Here is a 21288-nt window from a genome sequence, read left to right as displayed (position 1 = left end):
TGAATCATTGCAATGGGGTGCAAACTTGTGAACTTTTTCCATCTAAGCACAAGCATAAATGATTTGCTAATGAGTAAGCAGCAGTTCCTACTTGACATAGGTGCTAGAGGAAACAAACTCAAGATGGATGTTCCGACTAGATGGTTGTTGTTGTTGTTGTTGTTGTAGGGCTTAACGCCATTTTTCAGTACATGACAGGCTATACATGGCGGCCAGTATTAATGGTGGAGGAAAAACCCCGGAAAGAACCACCGACCCACGAGAAGCTACTGGCAAGCTTTCTCACATACCCACATTGGCCGAATCTGAGACTCGAACCCACGCAGACAGAGGTGAGATGGCAGTGATCCGTAACGGAGAGCGCTTTAGACCACTCGGCCACTCGGGGCCCCCCGACTAGATGGAATAGCACTAATGACATGCTTGAATGACAGCTTGAGCAGACACCTGCTATTATGGCTATTATCAGTGACCCAAACATAAGCAAGTCAGCCGCTGCAACATTGAAAAACTATGTTTATACATTTGACGAACAAGCATTGGTTGAAAAACTTATGGAAGTTCTCTCACTGTTCGTGAATGCAACAAACTGTGTTAGCGGAGACAATCAACAACCCATCATAAAATTATCCCAATACTTCTTGAACTTGCCAGATACGTTAAAACAAATGATCCACCTCCAACTGCCAAACTTAAAGATGCAATGAGACAAGAACATGACAATTTAACACAGGACAAGATCTAGCTCCATTGGGCTGTTTATTGAATCATACTATGAAGGATCTTGAGTTTCTACCTGACAGTGAGTGAGCATATGGACATGCTCTGCTTTTGAAGGTTCCTCTTGATACGGCTGATGTCAAAGTGAATGTCAAAGTGGAACCAAGGACTTGTGATGAACAGCCTTCAGACACATTGCCACCTCTACCAATAGTACCATCACTACTAAATGTCCGAGATGTCAATGATAAAACTGTGGTTACACCTAGTCCACCAAACAAGAAAGCAAAGATCAATGTTAACATGGATGACTGGTTGCAAGATGTTGTTTGCCTTAGTGAAAGTCAACAGCCAATAACAGATGTCATCCACCAGGAGGTTTCCAGATATCTAGTTGCTGCTCCATCTGATACCAATCTCACAATGTTACAGTGGTGGAAACAAGACTGCCAGTTCTACCTCCATCTAAGCTTACTAGCTCAGAAGTATCTAAGTATTCTGGCATCATCTGTATCCAGTGAGAAGGTATTCAGTCTGGCTGGACATCTTGTCAGCAAGTTGTCAGCAAGAAACAGGTTTGTTTAAGCTGTGACAATGTGGACTTGATAATATTCTTAATAAAAAATGTTGAATATTGCAAGTGTCGGTGTAACAAACACAAGAATAAGCAGTATTCTGAAAAATGATTTATGTGTTCAGTATTACTCAAACCATTGACTTGTATGTTACTGTACCATCTGTTTAACTTGTAACATGGATCACATTTTGATCTAGTATTAAGAATTCTGTTCTTAGATTTTTTAAAATTGTTATGTGACTTTGCTGTTAAACTTTCAAGTTAATAAATGTAAACAGTTTTTGGTGTTTTGTTTCAGTTTAAATGTAAAATGTGAATTATTGGTTCATTATCAGTGCTATAATCAGTTTTCTGAAAATGACATGATCTGTGCTAGTCAAATCTTTGGTTTTGTTTAATGTGGATAACACTTTAGTAACTTCGTAAGAATTTTAGCTTTAGATGTTCTATCTTTACACAACTACATGATTTTGCTGATAATTTGTTCAGTTAATAAATTTAAAAGTTTTTTGAATTGGTGGTGGGGGGGTGTTTGAATCTAAACTGCTTTAATTGTAGTATTAGTAAATAATGACAAGAAGAAAAGCATATCCTTCTATACTTTAAACAATACACAAATCACATATGAGTAAGTGTTCTGAGGGATTGCAACAGTCTTTCAGTTGCATAAAACTGGTAAGCCAAAGAAAGTTGTTTTGTAGAAAAAAAATAACGTAATAAAAAATGTAAAGTTTTTATTAGGTTAATGTATATATATAAAAGATTACTCCTGTATATTTATTAACATTAAAATTTACTTGTAGTAGCCAATTATAATCGATTATCAGTAAGTTGTGTGGAACTAATGATCGATTATGAACTTCTAACAGATTCCCATCACTAACAGTTACTATAAATAGAAAACAAGGAAGCTGTTCGAGTACATAGCCAAACAGTCACACACGCCAACGATATGAACATCAGGAGATGGAGGTCTACGATGGATCAATGTCACATGACAAGAGCCTAGAACTTACTCGTTATTTTGTGTCGTGCTTGCTCCTGGTGTCGTCAGATATAATCTTTGATCTGAACTCGAAATCATGTTTTTTTTTGTTTGGGGGGTGTTTATTTTTTTAACATGAACTGAATGGGTACCCTATAGCGAATTTTATTACCTGGCAATTTATGAACAGACGGGTACCCGAGTACTTGGATACTTGCTGACACCTTCAACTGGAGTTTTATAACATCAAAGTTTACAGCACTAAAAAAGGGCTCAGTGAAAAATTTTGACATAAATGATTGCTTTCAGATCATGATAACTATTATTTACCTAAAGCTAGCCTGTCGATGTGTTCCATTTGTACCTTTCCATTTTCTGTTACCTTCTGACTCAGCTGCTGAACTGCTGACTGTATGGTATCCATTGATGCATCGCCTGACCATATCAAAAGAACTCTCTGTCCTGCCTCTACCTGAATTCTATCCATCTTGACCTTGAACCTGATATCATGGAAAGAAAATTAGTGAACGTCTCTCATTATCAAGGTTTATCCATGTAATAAATTTGGCTAAACATATCATTCAATATATTTTGACTGAAAATGAAAATAATTTAAATGGCATCATTTGTGATATTTGTTAGATTCACTTGTATATGTACAAGTCATAGAGTTCAAAAGCACAAATGAAATATAAAAATGCAAGAAATGAACTCTGATTTGACCAAGAGGTCAGTTACATCTTGCAATCAAAACTCCTTCATAAAAATAGATATATTGGTGGTCAGATCAGTACCATTTACAATCAGAACCAATTCGAAATTGCAAGAAGTGTTTTAATGAAAATCTCATGCAAATATGCTGATCCATTCAGAAGTAACCATGTGAAGATTTCAGGATGGCCATCAAGACAGTCATGTCGGAAGTAAGATCTGCATCATTTTCAAACAGGATAAACTATTTAATGCAACAACAAAAAAAGAGTGGTTTCTAATGAAAGAGCTAAACGTTGTGTACAAAGCGAATCACGTAAGCTATGAATCGGGAACAGACTGACTGGGTTACTGTAACTAGTGCTGACATGGCTTTAACATACATGTACATGTGATTCTAAAATACTGTCTCAGATATGTATGTACCAGAAACCAGCCACAACTAGTCTATTGTGTACCAGAACTGTCCCATCAATTGTTGCAACCAGTGCAATGATGCATGAATACATAATGGGATTTATGGCTTGTGTGTATATATGACAAGCTGTTAATTGGTTACTTTACTGTTGTAATCTGGAGAGCTTAGGGGCTGTCCATAAATGACGTCACGCACCTGGGGGGGGGGGGTGTCACACATTTGTGACAATGTGTGACGAGGGGAAGGAATTTGTTTAAAAATGTGTGATGACAGGGGTGGGGGTGGGTAGGGGGTAAAAAAAATTGGCCAAAATCGCGTGACGTCATTTATGGATGGCCCCTTAAGCCAAATGCAGTATGTTTTTTGAGGTATTGTAAGTATTAAATGGATCAAATGTGGTTCTGTTGGCTCTTATCTTTGATTATAAAAATTGACCATTCTTTGGCATTGCTGAGATTGTCAAAAATGCTTGTGTTTGAGTATTTGGATTTTTTAATGGTCTTGTTTAATTGCTATTCTGTTGTTCCAGGTGTTTGAAGTTAAGCTAATGAATAATAATAATTCAGCTGTCCAGTGAACAAGCATACTCTAGTGTAATGAAATACTGGTTAAACAAATTAAGTGGCACCTATGAACTAACGTTAAAAGTGTAAACAGAAATTGTATAAATCAAGAAGCACTTCCAATCCTAATAAACATAAACACTGTCGATCCAATGAGTAAGAAGGACATTGTTATAGCAATTAGACAATGGCTGACCTCGAGACCTGGAAAAAATATTGCATAAAAGTTTTCGTAATGCAAATAGTCACACAAGTTAATTTAATAAGATTTTTTTTTCTATTTTTGGGTAAAGTGAAATTGGAGTCAGTCTTGTGGAACTAGAGTCTGGGATTGTCATATTTTTTAAATCACCAGCCCTGGGCCTGTGTCTAAAAAAAATTTGCTTGAGCTTTGTCCATGTTGATATGACCATCCCTTCAGGATCAATAGTGATAAGATTTTCAAGACCGTCACTAAAATTCAGCATTATTTTAGGATCAAAAACATGTCAAAATGCTTTTCAACGAAAATCTCATGTCTACAGGACCACCTGGTCAGGAAATGTGGCCATAATAAGACTTTAATATGGCTACCATAGTGTAGGTCTCATCAGCATCATTTTCATTTCAAACCAGCTACATATGCTAAAGTCTTTTAGTGAAAACTCAATGTCGTTATGACTATCAACTCTGGAGACTGAAGTAGGAATAAGAACATTTCAAAGATGGTAAAAATTGCCATGAAATAGGATGTCTGATTAACACCATTTCATTTCAGACCAACTAATCATTAAAAGAAGTCTTTCTCAATGTTCAATGTGCAACATTTTCATTTTACTAAACATGGTAAGAAGCCTTTTAGTGAAAAAACCTATGATGATATGATAATCCATTCAGATTGAGTAGCAATAACAAGATTTTCAAGTTAATAAATGTTCTAATTCAGACAATAATTATAATAATAATAATAATAATAATAATAATAATAATAATGACCTTATTTAAAGAGGGTAACACAATTAGCTAAAAACTAATCTACCTTGAGGCCCTCATACAAAGGAATTCATTTATTTAAGCTGCATCTCTGAAGCCACTGCATATATTGGGTTTTGAAGAAGGAAATATAGTGTGCATTTCTAATCTCAACTGGAATACTATTCCAGAGCAGAGTTCCAGAGTATTGGAAACTTTTATTTAAATAACTCCTTATTTGATTTGGGAATTTTATACTGTTTGGTAGACATGGATCGCAGGTGGGGAGTATTACCAGGTAGCCTATACTGGAATAGTGATTGTAAATATTCAGGAGCACTATTATGAGATATCCTGTACATTAATTTGGCTTTTCTCAAACAGACTCGGTCTTTAATAGGTAATATTTTTAACTTACTGGCTAAATTTTCCTTGCTTTTTTTCTGGATTGATATTAGCCCAAATGCTCTTTTTTTGAAGATGTGCCAGCTTTGCTATGTTTTCATCATGTGAATTACCCCATAGTGTACTACAGTAGTCCAAATAGGGTTGTATGTAACTGTTATAAAATAGTTTTCTGTGCCTTTCAGGGAAAAAATGTCTTATCCTACTGAGAAGCCATAAACTTGAATTGACTTTTTTACTGATATGTTTGATATGTTCAGTCCATGATAGGTTATTATCTACCAGAACACCAAGTAATCTATCATGACAGACCATTTGCAGATTTGTATCCTTCCATGTCAGACATAGTTCATCACTATCAAGATTTGTCCTTCTTTGCCGTGTTGAGATAAGTAATATTTTAGTTTTACCAGTATTTACCACCATGCCATGACATGTGCACCAGTTTTCCAGTTTGTTTAGTGCATTCTGTAAAGAAATTTCGAGCTCATGCTTTGTGTTTTGAATGTCTGACAATGTTGTGTCGTCTGCATAGAGATCTGTAGATGATATTGAGTCTCTTAGTAAAAGTGGTAGGTCATTAATAAATAAAATGAATAGTAATGGACCTAGAAATGAGCCTTGTGGTACTCTATATCTAATTGTTTCAGGTTCAGACAGAACATTATTTATGTAAACATGTTGTGTTCTCTCATTTAAGTACGAAGTAAACCATCTAATTGTTCTTTCATCACACTGGTAGATTTTCAGTTTCTTCAAAAGGATTTCATGATCCACCATGTCAAAAGCTTTCCTGAAATCTACAAATACAATTCCTGTTATTCTGCCTTGGTCAAGTGCTTGAAGCCATTTATCAGTTAGGGAGATCAAGGCAGTCTCACAGGAATGGTTCTGTCTAAAGCCTGATTAATTAGGGTGTAACAGCAAGTGTTTGGTTAAATATGACATGAATGAGTCATGGACATGTTTTTCAATCAATTTTGACAAGTTTGGTAGTATTGAGATTGGTCGGTAGTTATCAGGATCATCCTTAGAACCAGATTTGTGAATAGGAGTTACTTTTGTAGTTTTCCATATTTTGGGGACAGATGAGGTTGCAATACTTAAATTAATTATGAATGTTATGCTATCTACAATAGCAAAGGCAGAAGATTTAATGAGTCGTGGACCAATCTGATCAAGTCCTGTAGCTTTCTTGGTATCAAGTTCACTGAGAAATTTTTTAACAAAGTTTTTTGACACTGGTGGGATAGAGAAACATACCTCCTTAGAGATTTTGCTGCTGTAGAACTTTTTCAGTTCATTAAAGTTGTTTTCTATCACTGGCTCTTTGTTGATGTTGATGTTGTTAATGTTGATGAAAAAATCACTGAAAACATTTGCAATGTCAGTTTCATCAGTGACTATGGTGTCATTTACCAGAAGTGAGTGAATTTTATTTGTCTGTTTTTTTGTGCGTTCCTCCAGTGAGTTCATTGAAGACTTTCCAAATGGAGTTTGTGTTGCTCTTTTTGTTTTCAAGCAATGATTGATAATAAGTTTTTTTAGCTGTTTTAATCACACTTGTTATTTTATTTCTCCATACTTTATATTGTGCATGGTTTTCCATAGCCTTGAATTTGTCTCATGTTTTCATAGTATCTAGGATTTCAGTAGTAAGCCAATTAGGTTGAATTTCAGTCTTTACTCTATGTACTTTCAGTGGTACATGCTTAGATACTACATCCATGAATAAGTCAGTCCACACCCTCATGGCTTCATCTATGTCATCCAAATTTTGGATCATATTCCATGGAACTTTATATAGGTCATTGAGAAATTGTTCTTCATTAAAATTTCTGAACAATCTGTAAGTGATCGTTTTATGTGTATTTTTCTTATTTTTCTTGCATTTAACCTTTCTTGTCAAAAAAGTAGGATAGTGGTCACTAAGACCAACATTCGGTACATTAACACAAGCCACATTGTCTGGTAGGTTGGTATAAATGTGATCAATAAGAGTGCTCGATTTTTCTGTTACCCTTGTAGGCTCATTTACCAGCTGGTCTAGGTCTAATGATTCAATAAATTCCATCCAGTTGTTCCTTATTTGAGTATTGAGAAGGTCCTTATTTATATCTCCGAGTATATATGTTTCTTTCTCCTGTGCTAGAACATTTTCCATTTGTTTCAAAAAGTTATCATTCCAAAATGCTTTGGAGGAAGGTGGTCTATAAATGAAACCAGCTAGGAAAGATTTTGCATTATTTTGAAAAATTTCCGCCCAGATACTCTCAATTTCATGTGACTCCAAGTCAAGTCGCCTTTTTACATTTACATCTTCCCTAATGTATACAACAGACCCCCCCCCCTTGCTGTCTCTCTGTCCCTACGCAATGGTTTATTGTAGCCTTGACAGTGAAATAGATCGTCATTGTGGTTAGCATTTAATTTGGTTTCAGTGAGTCCTAGAACATGTATATTATTTTCATTGGAAGACAGCATTAACTTAATCTGGTCTATCTTTCCCACTATACCTTGTACATTTAAGTGACCTATGTTAAAACCTTTTGTATTTAGTTTCATATCAATTATATGTATGTCATCATGCAATGGGGTACTCACTGAGATTGTCTCCATACTACTTTTATCATTCTGACATCCTATTTCTATATTTAAATGTTCATATATATTAGCATCTTCAAAGTCACATACAAACCCTGAAAATCCATTTACATTTGCATCTACAATAGTGTCCACTGAATAGTTAGAGTCAAGAGTCCCACTGGGTACATGTTAATATTTCTCAGTAGCTGAGAGGTTCCTTTTCTGCTTAGATGAATTTTGTCTCTGTGGCAGAGACTAAGGTTGACATCCTGATTCTGAAGAAAGAAAGATGTGTATTGTGGAATGTACTGTAGGTTGAAGTCTTCACATAGGTCAATTATCAGATCATTTATTTCTTTGGCCTTGGTGTCCACACGAGGAGGTAGTCCCGATATCATTAATTTACATGTATTTGGGCTGCAGTACCTAGCAGCATACAATAAACTTTCAAAATCTGTTTTGAGTTGATTTAGTGACCTTCCCTCACAGGCATCATTTCCACCTACTAAAATAATAATTTGTTTGTATTTGGTTAGGTCACTGTTCATTATTCTGTCTGTAATGTTGTTGATTTTTGCACCTCTTAGAGTCTGTACATCTGTTTTAAAAAGTCTCCTTGGTATTATACTTTTCAAAATTGATGAGCCAATTATTAGAGTCCTATCTTTTCTGGCTTGTGATGTCGTGTGTTGGACTCTGGATTGTATTTCAGACACATATCTTGAAGGAAGGGGTGCTGAAATTGGTGTTTCAGTTGTGTGAACTACTCGTGTTGATTTTGACACATTTGTCTGAGCACTGGGAAATGCAGTTGTTGGTGAAGGTAACAGACTTGTCTGAACTGCGGGCTATGGATGTACACTTATTGCTGTTGCAGGTGTGACACATGACTGAGAGGGGGGTACTGTTGTTTGCAATGCAGGATTACTTTGGGCATCAGTTTTTATTTGCATGGTTATTTTACCTTTTCTTTTGGCTGGTACTGGGATTGTCTGTGTCTGAGCATCTGATACTTTTGATATTTGGGAGTCTGTCTGAATTGCTGTTTCACATGAGGTTACTTGCTCATTAACCTTTCCCTGTGCTGATTTAATAGCATGTAACTGTAGTTTTAATTCTTCGATTTGGACCTCAAAGTTCCTAATTATTTTTTTATGTACACACATGAAGAAATCATTAAGGCTTAAGCCATCACTGCTGTGGTCATGATTTATGGTGCATGTAATTGCCTGACACTCTGGAGGGGTGTTAATTTTATTGCCTGAGTCACTGAGGTCAAAGACTTTAGGAGCTGTTTCATGTTTGGTACTACATCTAGTTACTGGTGTAGATGTCAGCATATAACTGCCTTTAGCATGGGTATTCTCATCCTGTCTATGTTTACAGATAATATGATCTAACCATGTGAGACTGTTCAGCCCCTGTATATGTAAGACACATGTTGTTTTATACAATGTAGCTGTCACAGTGTTTTTGTCTTGTGTTCTGTAGATAATACCATTTTGTACACTTGAACTGCATGAAGTCATGCAAGGTTCTGAATCCAATATTTGTTTTACAACCTCAAACTATTGTGGCTCTATATTCACAGTGATACTGTATTTATTATGTCTGACCCTCAAGAATTCTGGATAAATGTCAGCCATATTGGATAACTCCAAATCATCATCTGCACCATTGTTTTCATTTTTATTCTGAACATGACTTTCCTGTATGGAATTATCTGTGTGGCTCTGACCTTCAGGTATATCAGACATACTAAAGCCAGAGAATGATGCAGAAAAGGTTGAGCTGAGTGTGTTGAGTAAGGAACCTACAAGGCTGGTATTTAAATATGTTTCCATGATTCTGATATTTTCAGCTTGTTCATAGCAGTGATAGTAAAAGTATATCAAATCCTTATTTATGACTAGCACATATCCATAAACAATTGAATGAAACTTGCATAATGTGTTTGAGTTGGTATCAACTGAAGTTCAGATATGGTAGGTGTAGTTCAATTTCAAGTATATCCACTTTGGTAGCCATCTTGGATAGCCAAAAATCCTTTGTTTTGAACAGGTTTCCAAATTCACTTGAATACATGAACATGTGCACATAAAATTTCACTTACACTAACTTAATATTGTCATAAATCCACAGTATAAATGATGGCTACAGGTATTAGCATATTTAACACCAGTTTTTACACCAAGTTCATGGAGTTGAGTGGAGCTGTGTTAAGACCATATATACATGGCAGCCATCTTGTTAATCACCCATAAACAAGATACCTAATGTTTCCTATTAATTCCACCGTCAATATTTTCATGTACATCATTATGTAATTGCAGTGAATATATATGCTAGTTTCATGAAAACTTTCCAAGGTCTGTTTAATCTGTTCATGACAAATCTCAGTACTCTCAAACTTTCACCACCATTACCAACAAAACCGGGGCCCCGAGTGGCCGAGTGGTCTAAAGCGCTCTCCGTTACGGATCACTGCCATCTCACCTCTGTCTGCATAGGTTCGAGTCTCGGATTCAGCCAATGTGGGTATGTGAGAAAGCTTGCCAGTAGCTTCTCGAGGGTCGGTGGTTCTTTCCGGTGTTTTCCCGGGTTCTTCCTCCACCATTAATACTGGCCGCCATGTATAGCCTATCATGTGCTGAAAAATGGCGTTAAACCCTACAACAACAACAACAACAACAACCAACAAAACCTTGTACAGGTGAACTCTACCTCTTGCATAATATTGGTGACATTGTCTTATATGTATGGTATTCAACAGTCACAGTAGTACCAGTGGCAGCATAACTTAATATGACTAGCATATGTACCCACTGAAATCTGCCACTCGGTAAGTGAAATATATACCTTTAGTTATCAACATCCAGTTTTAGATAAATAAACATCTTTAGTGATCAGTAATCAGTATTAGCCAAAATATACACCTTCAGTTGTCAGTACTCAGTATTAGCCAAAATATACACTTTCAGTTATCAGTACTTGCTATAAGCCAAAATATACGCCTTTAGTTAACAGTACTCACTATAAGCCAATATATACACCTTTAGTTATCAGTACTCAGCATAAGCCAAAATATACACCTTTAGTTGTCAGTACTCACTATAAGCCAAAATATACATCTTTAGTTGTCAGTACTCAGTATTAGATAAAATATATACCTTTAGTTGTCAGTACTGACTGTAAGCCCAAATATACATCTTTAGTTGTCAGTACACAGTATTAGCCAAAATATACATCTTTAGTTGTCAGTACTCAGTATTAGATAAAATATATACCTTTAGTTGTCAGTACTGACTATAAGCCCAAATATACATCTTTAGTTGTCAGTACTCAGTATTAGATAAAATATACACCTTTAGTTGTCAATACTCACAATAAGCCAAAATATACACCTTTAGTTGTCAATACTCAGTATTAGCCAAAATATACACCATTAGTTGTCAATACACAGTATAAGCCAAAATATACACCTTTAGTTGTCAATACTCACAATGAGCCAAAATATACATCTTAGTTGTCAGTACTCACTATAAGCCAAAATATACACCTTTAGTTGTCAGTACTCAGTATTAGATAAAATATACACCTTTAGTTGTCAGTACTCAGTATTAGATAAAATATACACCTTTAGTTGTCAATACTCAGTATTAGATAAAATATACACCTTTAGTTGTCAGTACACAGTATTAGCCAAAATATACACCATTAGTTGTCAGTACACAGTATAAGCCAAAATATACACCTTTAGTTGTCAGTTCTCAGTATTAGCTAAAATATACATCTTTATCAGTATTTAGTATTAACCATTCTGTCACCTTGAGTTCTGATGTCCAGTATACCTATACTATACAGTCTATTAGCAGCAGATGTCAGTGATCCTTTTCAATGCTTGTTGCAGAAGATAGGCTAAAATGAAATAAAAATAATTTTTATGGACAATTTGCTAAGATATGCATAAATCTGTGACGTAAGATTCAGTTATTCCCTTTCCTGTGTTCACACAAGGTTGACAATATAATTCTGACCCTGAAATGATATGTAAGCTGGCACTGTTTTCTTTACTGATTACTGAAAATTGATTAATAGGTGCAGTTAACAGGTTTTTGTTGCAAAAACAAGTTGTCTTAGGAACAGATGAGGTGATAGAGGTTTATTACTTGGTTGTCCAGTGGTAGAATTCTGGACATGCTGAAGTGAGGCATATAATACATTAGGATGTCTGAATCCATCTAGTTAATGGAAACCATATTACATATTTTAATTGCATATAATAATACAAGTCAATAGTTTCATCTTTGAGAGTTAGAATAGTTCCTTGACAGATTAATATGCTGAGATAATTTATTAAAAGCTCTTACAGAGAAATTACAGGGCATGTACTATATAATCACCTGCAGGTTTCACAGACTATGAAATATTTGTTTCAACGTATTAAAAAAGAATTAATATAATGTTTAACGCCAGAGGCTCTTTTGCTTAAATGTGAAGATGAAGATAAAATATACTCATAGTGCCTCCAGTGAGGCTTCAAAATTCAATTTCTTTTGCAGAGATAATATAGATGATGAAAAGATAATATGGATGATGACAATAAATTTTTTTTAAAGTATATAGGAGTATATAACAGCTTTAAATCTAACCTAAGGTTGTTTTATTTCTAAAGATGCAAAATGGGACATTTAAATAAAACATGCCCCCTCCCTGTTTTAACTTTGATGTGACTGCATTACTCAAAAATTTTAGAACACATGCAACCTGTAATATGAATAAAATATATTAGAATCCAAAAAACTAATTCTGACATTTATACTTATTATTCCATTTTCAATATCACTGATTATTAAGTACATTTTGTCATTGCAAGCTCTCAAAGCTAGATAAATCTAAATGATTTAATCTATTGCACATATTGCTCAAATATTTTTGTAAGATAAGTGAGTGAGAAAGCTACAAATCCTTAAAAGGGTGATGTTTAATAGAGCTGAAACACTAAATTTACTTATTAGAATGTTTGTTGATTTTAAAAAATTTACCAAATTGATCTTCTTTGGTCTATTTTGGTATTTATTGACACACACCACTCCCAGTCAAGCCACATTGAAAACACCATGAACAAAGTCATCAAAATCAATTAATGACATTTTGAGGATCTAGACTGAAAATTTGATGGCTTCAAATAAATAATCAAATGAAAGTAGGTGTTATTCTCCTTGTTTATCTTCGAACTCATTAAAAACATAAACATTTCTTTAGTAATGGGTGGAACTTGTTTAGTTCAATGCACGGAATATCTCAAATATTTCTTTGGGAAGTGATTTATTCACAGTCAAACATTTGGCCAAATTTAATATTAATATGTTAAATGTAGATCTCTGAATTTGTCATAACTGACATTTCCATATGGACTGACTTTATGACCAGTTATAAAATGCCCAAATCAGAGACTCGGATTCTCTGCCAAACCATAAGAAATTTATATTCAGATCTGATAAACAATTGCTTTACCTGATACCCATTCATGAGTAATGACCTCATCTTATATGCAATATGTATATTGCAATAGGTGTGAAGTGGTCTTATGGCTTCTGTAGACAATATAATGTAACCTCTACCTGGGCCAGGTATATGGAAACTAGTTCCTACTCAATCAAGTTTGTGAGTAGTGAATTTGGTTTCCTGGATAAAGAGGAATTCCTCAAAGATCTTTTTTCAACAAGGCATAGGTAAGAAAGAGTGAAATAATCCCATCACAAATTGCAATATATGCTGATAACTATGGTTCTCTACCAACCAAAACATTGAGTAACAAGTTTTATTTTAACAGCTCATACTCTAAGTTTGCTTCCACAGGCAAGGCTTCTTTTGAAATCAAGTGATCTCTAAATAATCATTTCATGATCACAACATAAGACATCAACAAAGTAACAACATAAAATGTGATGCAGTTCGACTAATGGAAGCACTGCGAATATTTATAAAGAATTTTCACTGGAGGGCTACTAATAAGGCTGCAACATTTACCAAAATGTCTGAACATGCACATGGTATACAAAATCAAAACAATGCTATTTACTCAAACCAAATCAGAACTCAACCTTTATCCCGTTCTGCACATTAGTATTGCAGCTGACACCCTGCAACTGTTACATTTGCTGTATTCTTTCTCCTCTAATTAAGACAAGATTCAGTTTGTAAACATGTTTCATTAAATATATCCAACAATTTAGGTAAACATCTTTAGAATCATTATTTTACTACTACTTGATGAAGAAAAGAAAATCATCAAGGCAAATACTGCTGGGACATGTGCAAGGGTCTCTTTTGTAGGATTACAAGGCCGCAATTAAAAATATCTTTGTTTCCCCTTACCCTACCCAACAATTTGAAGTTGGGTAGGTAGGTAGGCTAATAATTTTTTTTTCTCATGAAATTCATGACACTATAAACTGACACATAGGAAACAGAAAAACGATAAATTCAACTTTAATAATAATACTGAAATACAGTAACTCATGAACTGAAATACAGTAACTTGTGAACAAGTTTAAAATGTTTTATAGACTAGATTAGTTTTTGATAAGGGCTATTCCAATAAAAATACTCCCTGCAGGCATTGGCCAGGGTACCAATTTAACAGATTTACTCAAATTTTGAAACATATATTAAATGAGAGTAATTTCAATGAAATATAAAGATACACATGTAAAGGTGCAAGAAGTGTTTTTTTCCGAGTTTTTGAGGAGTGTTGGGTTAAGGTAGATATTTGCTGGAATAACCCTTAGTATTTTTTCTGACTAGGTCAAATGTATAAAAATGTTTTAAAATAATTAATAAAAGTATTTTAAAAGTCTTGAGTATTCTTTCTGACTAGTATCATTGGGTTCAATATATAATGAGACTTAACATATTTGCAAGACCTGTCAAAATGCACAAATATAAAGTTAGACATTGAATAGTGTCTCAAATATGCAGAAACATGTCAATAAAGTAATGTCAGAACACTAAATACATGTAGAAATCTAACTAACAAAAAAGAAACAAACAATGCAAAACATCATTTTAAATGTCACTAAGAGCTGCTGGTTAGTTTTTAACTGGGTTTCGTTTTGGAATGTCCTTTCCAGATGCTAAACACTGCTGGCACACTGGTAGAACAGTACGGAATCTTCCAGTCATTTCCTGGGATTTTTCTGCTCCTATGGCTCCACAATGAGCACAAATATCTGGTCTGCCAATGTTGCTGGCATAGTATGGGAATTCAATGTGTACAGCACAAGACAATTGTAGTCTTACAAACACTTTTCCCTGTAGGATGTCTCCTAAAATATATTAAAAAGAACACCAATTATCCAAAATTGAACTTTAATGTCCGAAGGTGACTAGACATGATACACAACAAATAGCATATAGAACCTGAAACTAAATCTGTAAATAATTATCTTTATAAACACAGAGAAACTAGTATAAAAAGATAAATGAGCAACTTGGACTTCACTAAAAATTGGGAGCATGGACCAGGAAACAGGAATACTTGTAAAATAATATTCACATTAAAATTTTAGTGCAATGGCTAGTACTAAGAGAAAATCACAGTTAAAAAAAGCAATATCTGACATGAAAGAGTGTTAAAAACTATCTGGGCTCTCTGACAGTGTCAGACATGATTCTAAATCAAGGTAAGAGTCAAACCGCATTCAGTATGTGAAGAGTGTATAGGTATATTTTTGAATAAAGTATTAAGGACTTGGATAAAAGTATAAAATATTAAATCATTAGAACTTACCATCAGGTGTGATAACAGAACCACAAGTATAGTCGTATTTCTCCAAAGTATGTGTCAAAATTCTAGAAAGATTGCAGTTGTCAGAGGGTGCATGAATTCATTTCTAATAACTGTCAGACAGATGTTTGAAAATAACATTATTTCATATAAAAAAAATTGTTTATACCAGTGAAATGCTCAGCATTTGTGTCCTTAAGTTGTGGTAGCTTTGTTGCCACGGAAGTAGACATTAAAACAGAAAAGGCAGTCCGTGCAGGTGGTGCTTGTTGATTTTCTGTACTAGTAGTAGTTGAGGAAACATCATCCAACCCAACACTTTCATCACGGGTCACCGTAAATGTAACATATTTCAGTCGCTGATTAAACTCTTTCACCACATGCAGACCTTCGTGAAGGTCTGGATGAAAAGTCATCGTTCCATCCAGTTTGTCTGATAAACTGACGTTCAGTACATCTGCTTTATGAGGGCGAAAGTCTGTATCATTGGTAATGTCGTGATATACATCATCCCATGTACACTCCGTTGAGTATTCTAGTATTCTGTTGTTACAAATTTTTTTGTTTGATTTCCTGCATTTCGCGATTACGCTTACACATATAATGAAATCTTCTTCGTATTTTCTTTTGCCGGCCATGCCGGTCATGATGCTTTTCCTATCTAATTTAAACACCTTGCAACAAACGTTTTTCGCGCGCTAGTGACATCGATTTTGTTGACTGCATGAAAATACGGATCGCACAACGAAACGAAACGAAAAAACGAACTTTTGAACAAAACAAAAAAAAAAAAAAAAAATACTATCGCAAATTTTTCAAAAAATTTTTTTCAGTCGGCGGATTTTAAGAGGGTCGGTCGGGTAAGGGGAAACAAACTTAATTTTAATTTTGGCCCAATGATACATAACTCTGTAGAGGATTACAAACTGAAAGTAGAGTTTCTTTTCTTTCAGTACATTGTACTTAAAAAAGGATTTTATCAGCAAATCAATGTTATGTGAAATCATCAACTTAAATTTTAACTAGTGTCACATTTAAGAAATTCCAATATCTTGGTAATATTTCATAAATATTTTAACTGATAATATGCAAGTGATCCAAACATTCCAGATAGATTTAAAGTACAGTGGATAAAAGTGTCCTGAATGATGCTTTTCAAAGTGAAGTGTCAAAACATGCATGCAGAATTAGCTTGATGATCAATGCAATGATAAAGCAGTCTCCTTATTTACCAAGGTGTGGCCTATGTCACTTCATCTAAACCCTTTACAATCGCTTGGACTTGTTGATAACCTGGACACTCAAAGACTAATACTCATTTTGTAGAAATAGATCAAACAAACGAGAGTTAAAAAAAAAAAAATGGGTACCAAGAACTCAAGTTACTGGAATTTTCAAGTGTCCATAATTAAAAATATGCATACACTATTGTGAATTCTGCAACTAAGATGAACAATGAAAACTTGGTATACTGACGAGTTCTTATTAAATTCTTAATTAATTACATCAACAATATCATTACAATCATTGGTAATATGTATATGGGACTGGTCGTAATTTTCAAAAACCAAAGTAGATTCACGTAACTTTTTTGATTATATAATTCAAAACTGAAACCATGCTGTAGGTTAAGGAAGATTTTCTGTACCAGCACCAAAGTATGTTTACTAATATAAACTTATAAATCAATAAATCAAATGACTCGTGTTTTGTATATTTTTTTATATCCTTGATGCCTTCTGTTTTTTAAAATCAGAAATGGGGTACAAACAAATGGGATTGTATGTTAATAGTTTAGACATGTTCATTTTGGCTATGAAACAGAACCCCTTCTTCAACCAAGCTTTTGTATTTTCTATTCTACCATTGCTCATCAACCAACTGATAAGGTTGCCAACAGATCCTGAAAAACACAACCAGCTGATTGTTCTGGGCCTTACTTCGATCAGGAAGAAAACACATGAGTTAACTATAGTACGACCAAAGCGCTCAAACTCAAGCTATGCAACAAAGTCAATATGGACTCTCAAATATACTAGATATTCTTGAAAAATGGCCTCCAGTTCCACTGGCAAATTGGGCGAAACAGAACTACTCAACATCGAATGTATGCCCACTATGACTTCAACCCACATCCTAATTATCAGGTCGTCCTCTTAAATAATAATGAAAATGTAGTCCTATATGTAAGACCTCGATGCTGATATTTATGTTTTGGGTGTCAGGGTCTTACTGCTTAACTAACAGTGCTGTGTAGCATGTTTAGATGCTGACTAACATTTTAATGAAAGAAAAAATTTCAGGAATATCTCACAACTGACAACTAAGATAGCAAAGCTTTTCTACAAAGTAAAGTCATGTTTTAGTCAGACTTTACTTACTCTGACGTCTTTTCTGTAATAAATTCAAATTTTCACAAAAGAAATGGACCTGTTTTCAAGTTTCGTTGGCCTACATTTCAGTTGGCTGGAAAGTGATGAAACCGGGAATGCCGAAATCGGGTTAAATTGAAATATTATTTTTTCACAAAAATGAATAAAAATACATTATGCCTATTGGAACTGTAAGCAACGCTTCATTTCATTCAAGAAACACATCCCCCACATAAACCTACTTGAACATACTTCGTCTACCTTGACTACCGTCGCATTTCAACAAATTCAAATGTATGTCAATGGAACATGAAAATGAGTCCATTTGCTGGTGTCCAATGTTGAATCCACCAGGATAAAAACAGCACAATAAGTATATTAATTACATATTAATTTGTCAAAGAGTGTTGATATGGGCTGCCAAGTATGTGAGTTATTCCTGAAACTATGATTAGTCGTTCCGATGTCAACCTACTTCGGAACACGCTACACAAGCCTGTTATTTGGGTAGTAAGACATAGCAGTAAAACAAAATTATCATGTGCTATGTCTTACATTGTAGGACTAATTGAAAACACAGGTGCTTGTACCATTGCTTAAAATTGACCTGTCATACATCTACTGTATAATAACTACAAGGAAGGATACGTCTCTCCTTGCTTGCGCTTAATATGCAAGAACAAAGTGCTAAATGGATTATTGTCCTCTCATTGGTTAAAAGAAAATGATGTCCTGTATTTATTTATAACTTATTTTCAGTTGGCCAATGAGAAGGCAGTATTCCATTCAGGGTGTTGTTTTTGCACATTAAGCAGGCGCGATCAGGGCCAAAGTCGAGCAGTGCCATGGAAAAATGATTTGGCATTCCTTAAAGGTATGATATTAAGTCAAACTTTTGATACAGATACACAGTTGAATGCCTTAGTCCTACAATGTAAGACACAGCACATTTTATTTTTATTTTAGTGCCATGTCTTACTATCCAAATAATGGCCTTGTATAGCATGTTCCAACGACATCAGAATGAGTAATCAAAGTTTCAGGAATATCTCACACACTTGGCAGCCTATATCGACACTCTTCCACTAATTTATGTGTAATTAATATACTTACTGTGCTGTCTTTATCCTGGTAGAATGAAAATATGATACTAGCAAATGGACGCATTTTCACGTTCCATTGACATACATCTGAATTTGCTGTAATGCAACGGTAGTCGAGGTATGCCGAAGTTCAAGTTGGTCCATGCTGGGGATATGTTTCTTGAATGAAATGAGCCATTGCTTACAGTTCCAATAGGCATAATATATCTTTATTCGTTTCATTAAAGAATAATATTTCTACTTAACCCAATTTCAACATTCCTGGCTTTCAAGCCAACTGAAATGTAGGCCAATGAAACTTGAACAGGTCCATTTCTTTTGTGAGAATTTTAATTTATTCAAGAAAAGACATTAGAATAAGTAAAGTCGGACTAAAACATTATGACTTTACTTTGTAGAAAAGTGTCATTAATTGTCAGTTGTGTGAAATATTCCTGAAAATTTGACTTTCGTAACGCCGTTAGTGTGGCTGTAAGACCATGACGCCCACAACATAAATATCTGCGTCGAGATCTTACATGTAGGACTATCGAATGCCGGCGCTAAATATCGGTACAAAATTTATTTAGCTACGCAAGTAGCTTGAAATGTCAGCGTTTATTCATAAATAGGTCGCACGAGCAGGGAGAGAAATGTCCTCCCTTGTAGTTATTATAGCACATGTATGACAGGTCAATTGTAAGCAACGATACGAGCCCCTCTGCTCAAAAACAGTGCTCCTCGAAATTAGGTGCAGATTCCGAGTACCTTGGAACACTCCATACTGTGTATTTCTCTTTGACATTTTATAATTAGATTAAAGATTAAAGACAATAAATGGATAATCAGCAGCACAATCTGTTAAAAAAAATATACACACTTAAAATATTCCTGTTCTTTAGAGAAAACTCGCACGTTTCGTTTCCCTTTTGCTGAATTCTCGACCTTCACCTTGTCTAATAGTAGACTGGTGCCTCAAATTGGTTCAATATATATACACACAAACAAACAATAAAATCACTTGATCGAAAACAGCGAAACTGGCCGAAAAGAGTGTTAGTTCGAGGTTTATGTGTTTGGTGTATTACCTGTATGCTATCTACAATAGATTTTGGTCGGATTAGTCATTTCCAGTTCATGCATTACTTTGAGTCTAATAAAGGCAATCCCATTAGGTTCCTATTTACAAGCTCCGACAGCATCCCACCCTACACGATAGTCTTGATGATCCATCCAATATAATAAATGCTATTTGCTATGTTGACCAGTCTTTGTGCTGTGTTGAAAGTTCTAGAACTATATTGCTAAGGATGCATAATACCCTTTGTCTCTATACAATACTTGCCATGACCAATTTAATTTGTCCATCAAATGTTCGATCTCAATGAATTACCAAAAATTAAGCAAAAAAGTGGTTGATATAGGAAGAATATTTATATGAATTAAGTAAACACCTTTTCTAGTGTGTGCATACATACAGATTTTTAATATTTAATTCATATAGAACAACTGAAATTAACCTACTGACAAAAATGGTACAATCATATTCAGAAGACAACATTGTAGCTCCATAACACTGTTGCACATTTTGAAGGAAAATGAGAAATTTGCAAAATATTACAAAAGCAACAGAGAAGAAAAGAAATGAAGAAATGAAAAACAATATACCACATATGCCAAGAAAGTAAACAAATTGAATTGAATCTGGTATTTTAATATAGTAAATGAACAGATGAAAGAGAAACATAAAAAAATAATTAAATACAGTAAATAAAGACTCCATGTATTTTACACATGGAAAGTATAAATTCACATATGAAGTATTGGCAAACATTGTTGAACACACTACTTTTGTAGCTACCAAAGCTAAAACTTTATTGCTATCAAAGCATTATATTTGGTTTCTATCTCATTCATAATAATCTTATGGACTGTATCACTTAGTTTTATACTGGGTGAATTATTAAGTTGTTTTTTGTAATCTTGTTATTTTAAAAAATATGAACCTTCTTTTATTTTATATCTGCCTAGTTTTTATCTGATGTCAAATAGTTGTTTTCCTTTTATACTATCATTTTTAGTTAATCTTGCTGGTAAACTGTTGGTTGCAATTCTATGACACGAAG

The 21288-nt window shown here is 34.5% G+C and overlaps 1 protein-coding gene and 1 long non-coding RNA gene across 3 annotated transcripts in view; both read right to left on the bottom strand.

The window, feature by feature from the left end:
• LOC149782990 (anamorsin homolog) overlaps positions 1-20130 on the bottom strand; it is a 43119-nt gene extending 22989 nt beyond the window's left edge. The window contains exons 1-3 of one of the 2 annotated variants that reach the window (XM_089934553.1): positions 20043-20130; positions 11744-11834; positions 2613-2782 (exon numbers count right to left, since the gene is read on the bottom strand). In XM_089934553.1, coding sequence (XP_089790679.1) covers positions 2613-2769 — 157 coding nt within the window. In that variant the 5' untranslated portion in view covers positions 2770-2782; positions 11744-11834; positions 20043-20130. The remainder of the gene's footprint in view (positions 1-2612; positions 2783-11743; positions 11835-20042) is intronic. The other variant, XM_089934554.1, reaches the window with a different exon arrangement.
• On the bottom strand, positions 14396-16601 carry LOC149782991 (uncharacterized). The gene is made up of 2 exons (XR_016414484.1): positions 15712-16601; positions 14396-15247 (listed from the first exon to the last, which is right to left on the bottom strand). It is a non-coding gene; the product is annotated as an uncharacterized LOC149782991 (long non-coding RNA).
• Positions 20131-21288: the final 1158 nt, after the last annotated feature.

The sequence above is a fragment of the Sinohyriopsis cumingii genome, chromosome 15, assembly GCF_028554795.1.
Source record: "Sinohyriopsis cumingii isolate HCF-2022 chromosome 15, ASM2855479v2, whole genome shotgun sequence".
NCBI lineage: Eukaryota > Metazoa > Mollusca > Bivalvia > Unionida > Unionidae > Sinohyriopsis > Sinohyriopsis cumingii.
Note: the sequence above shows the minus strand (reverse complement) of the source record. Positions and strands in the feature narration are given on the sequence as shown.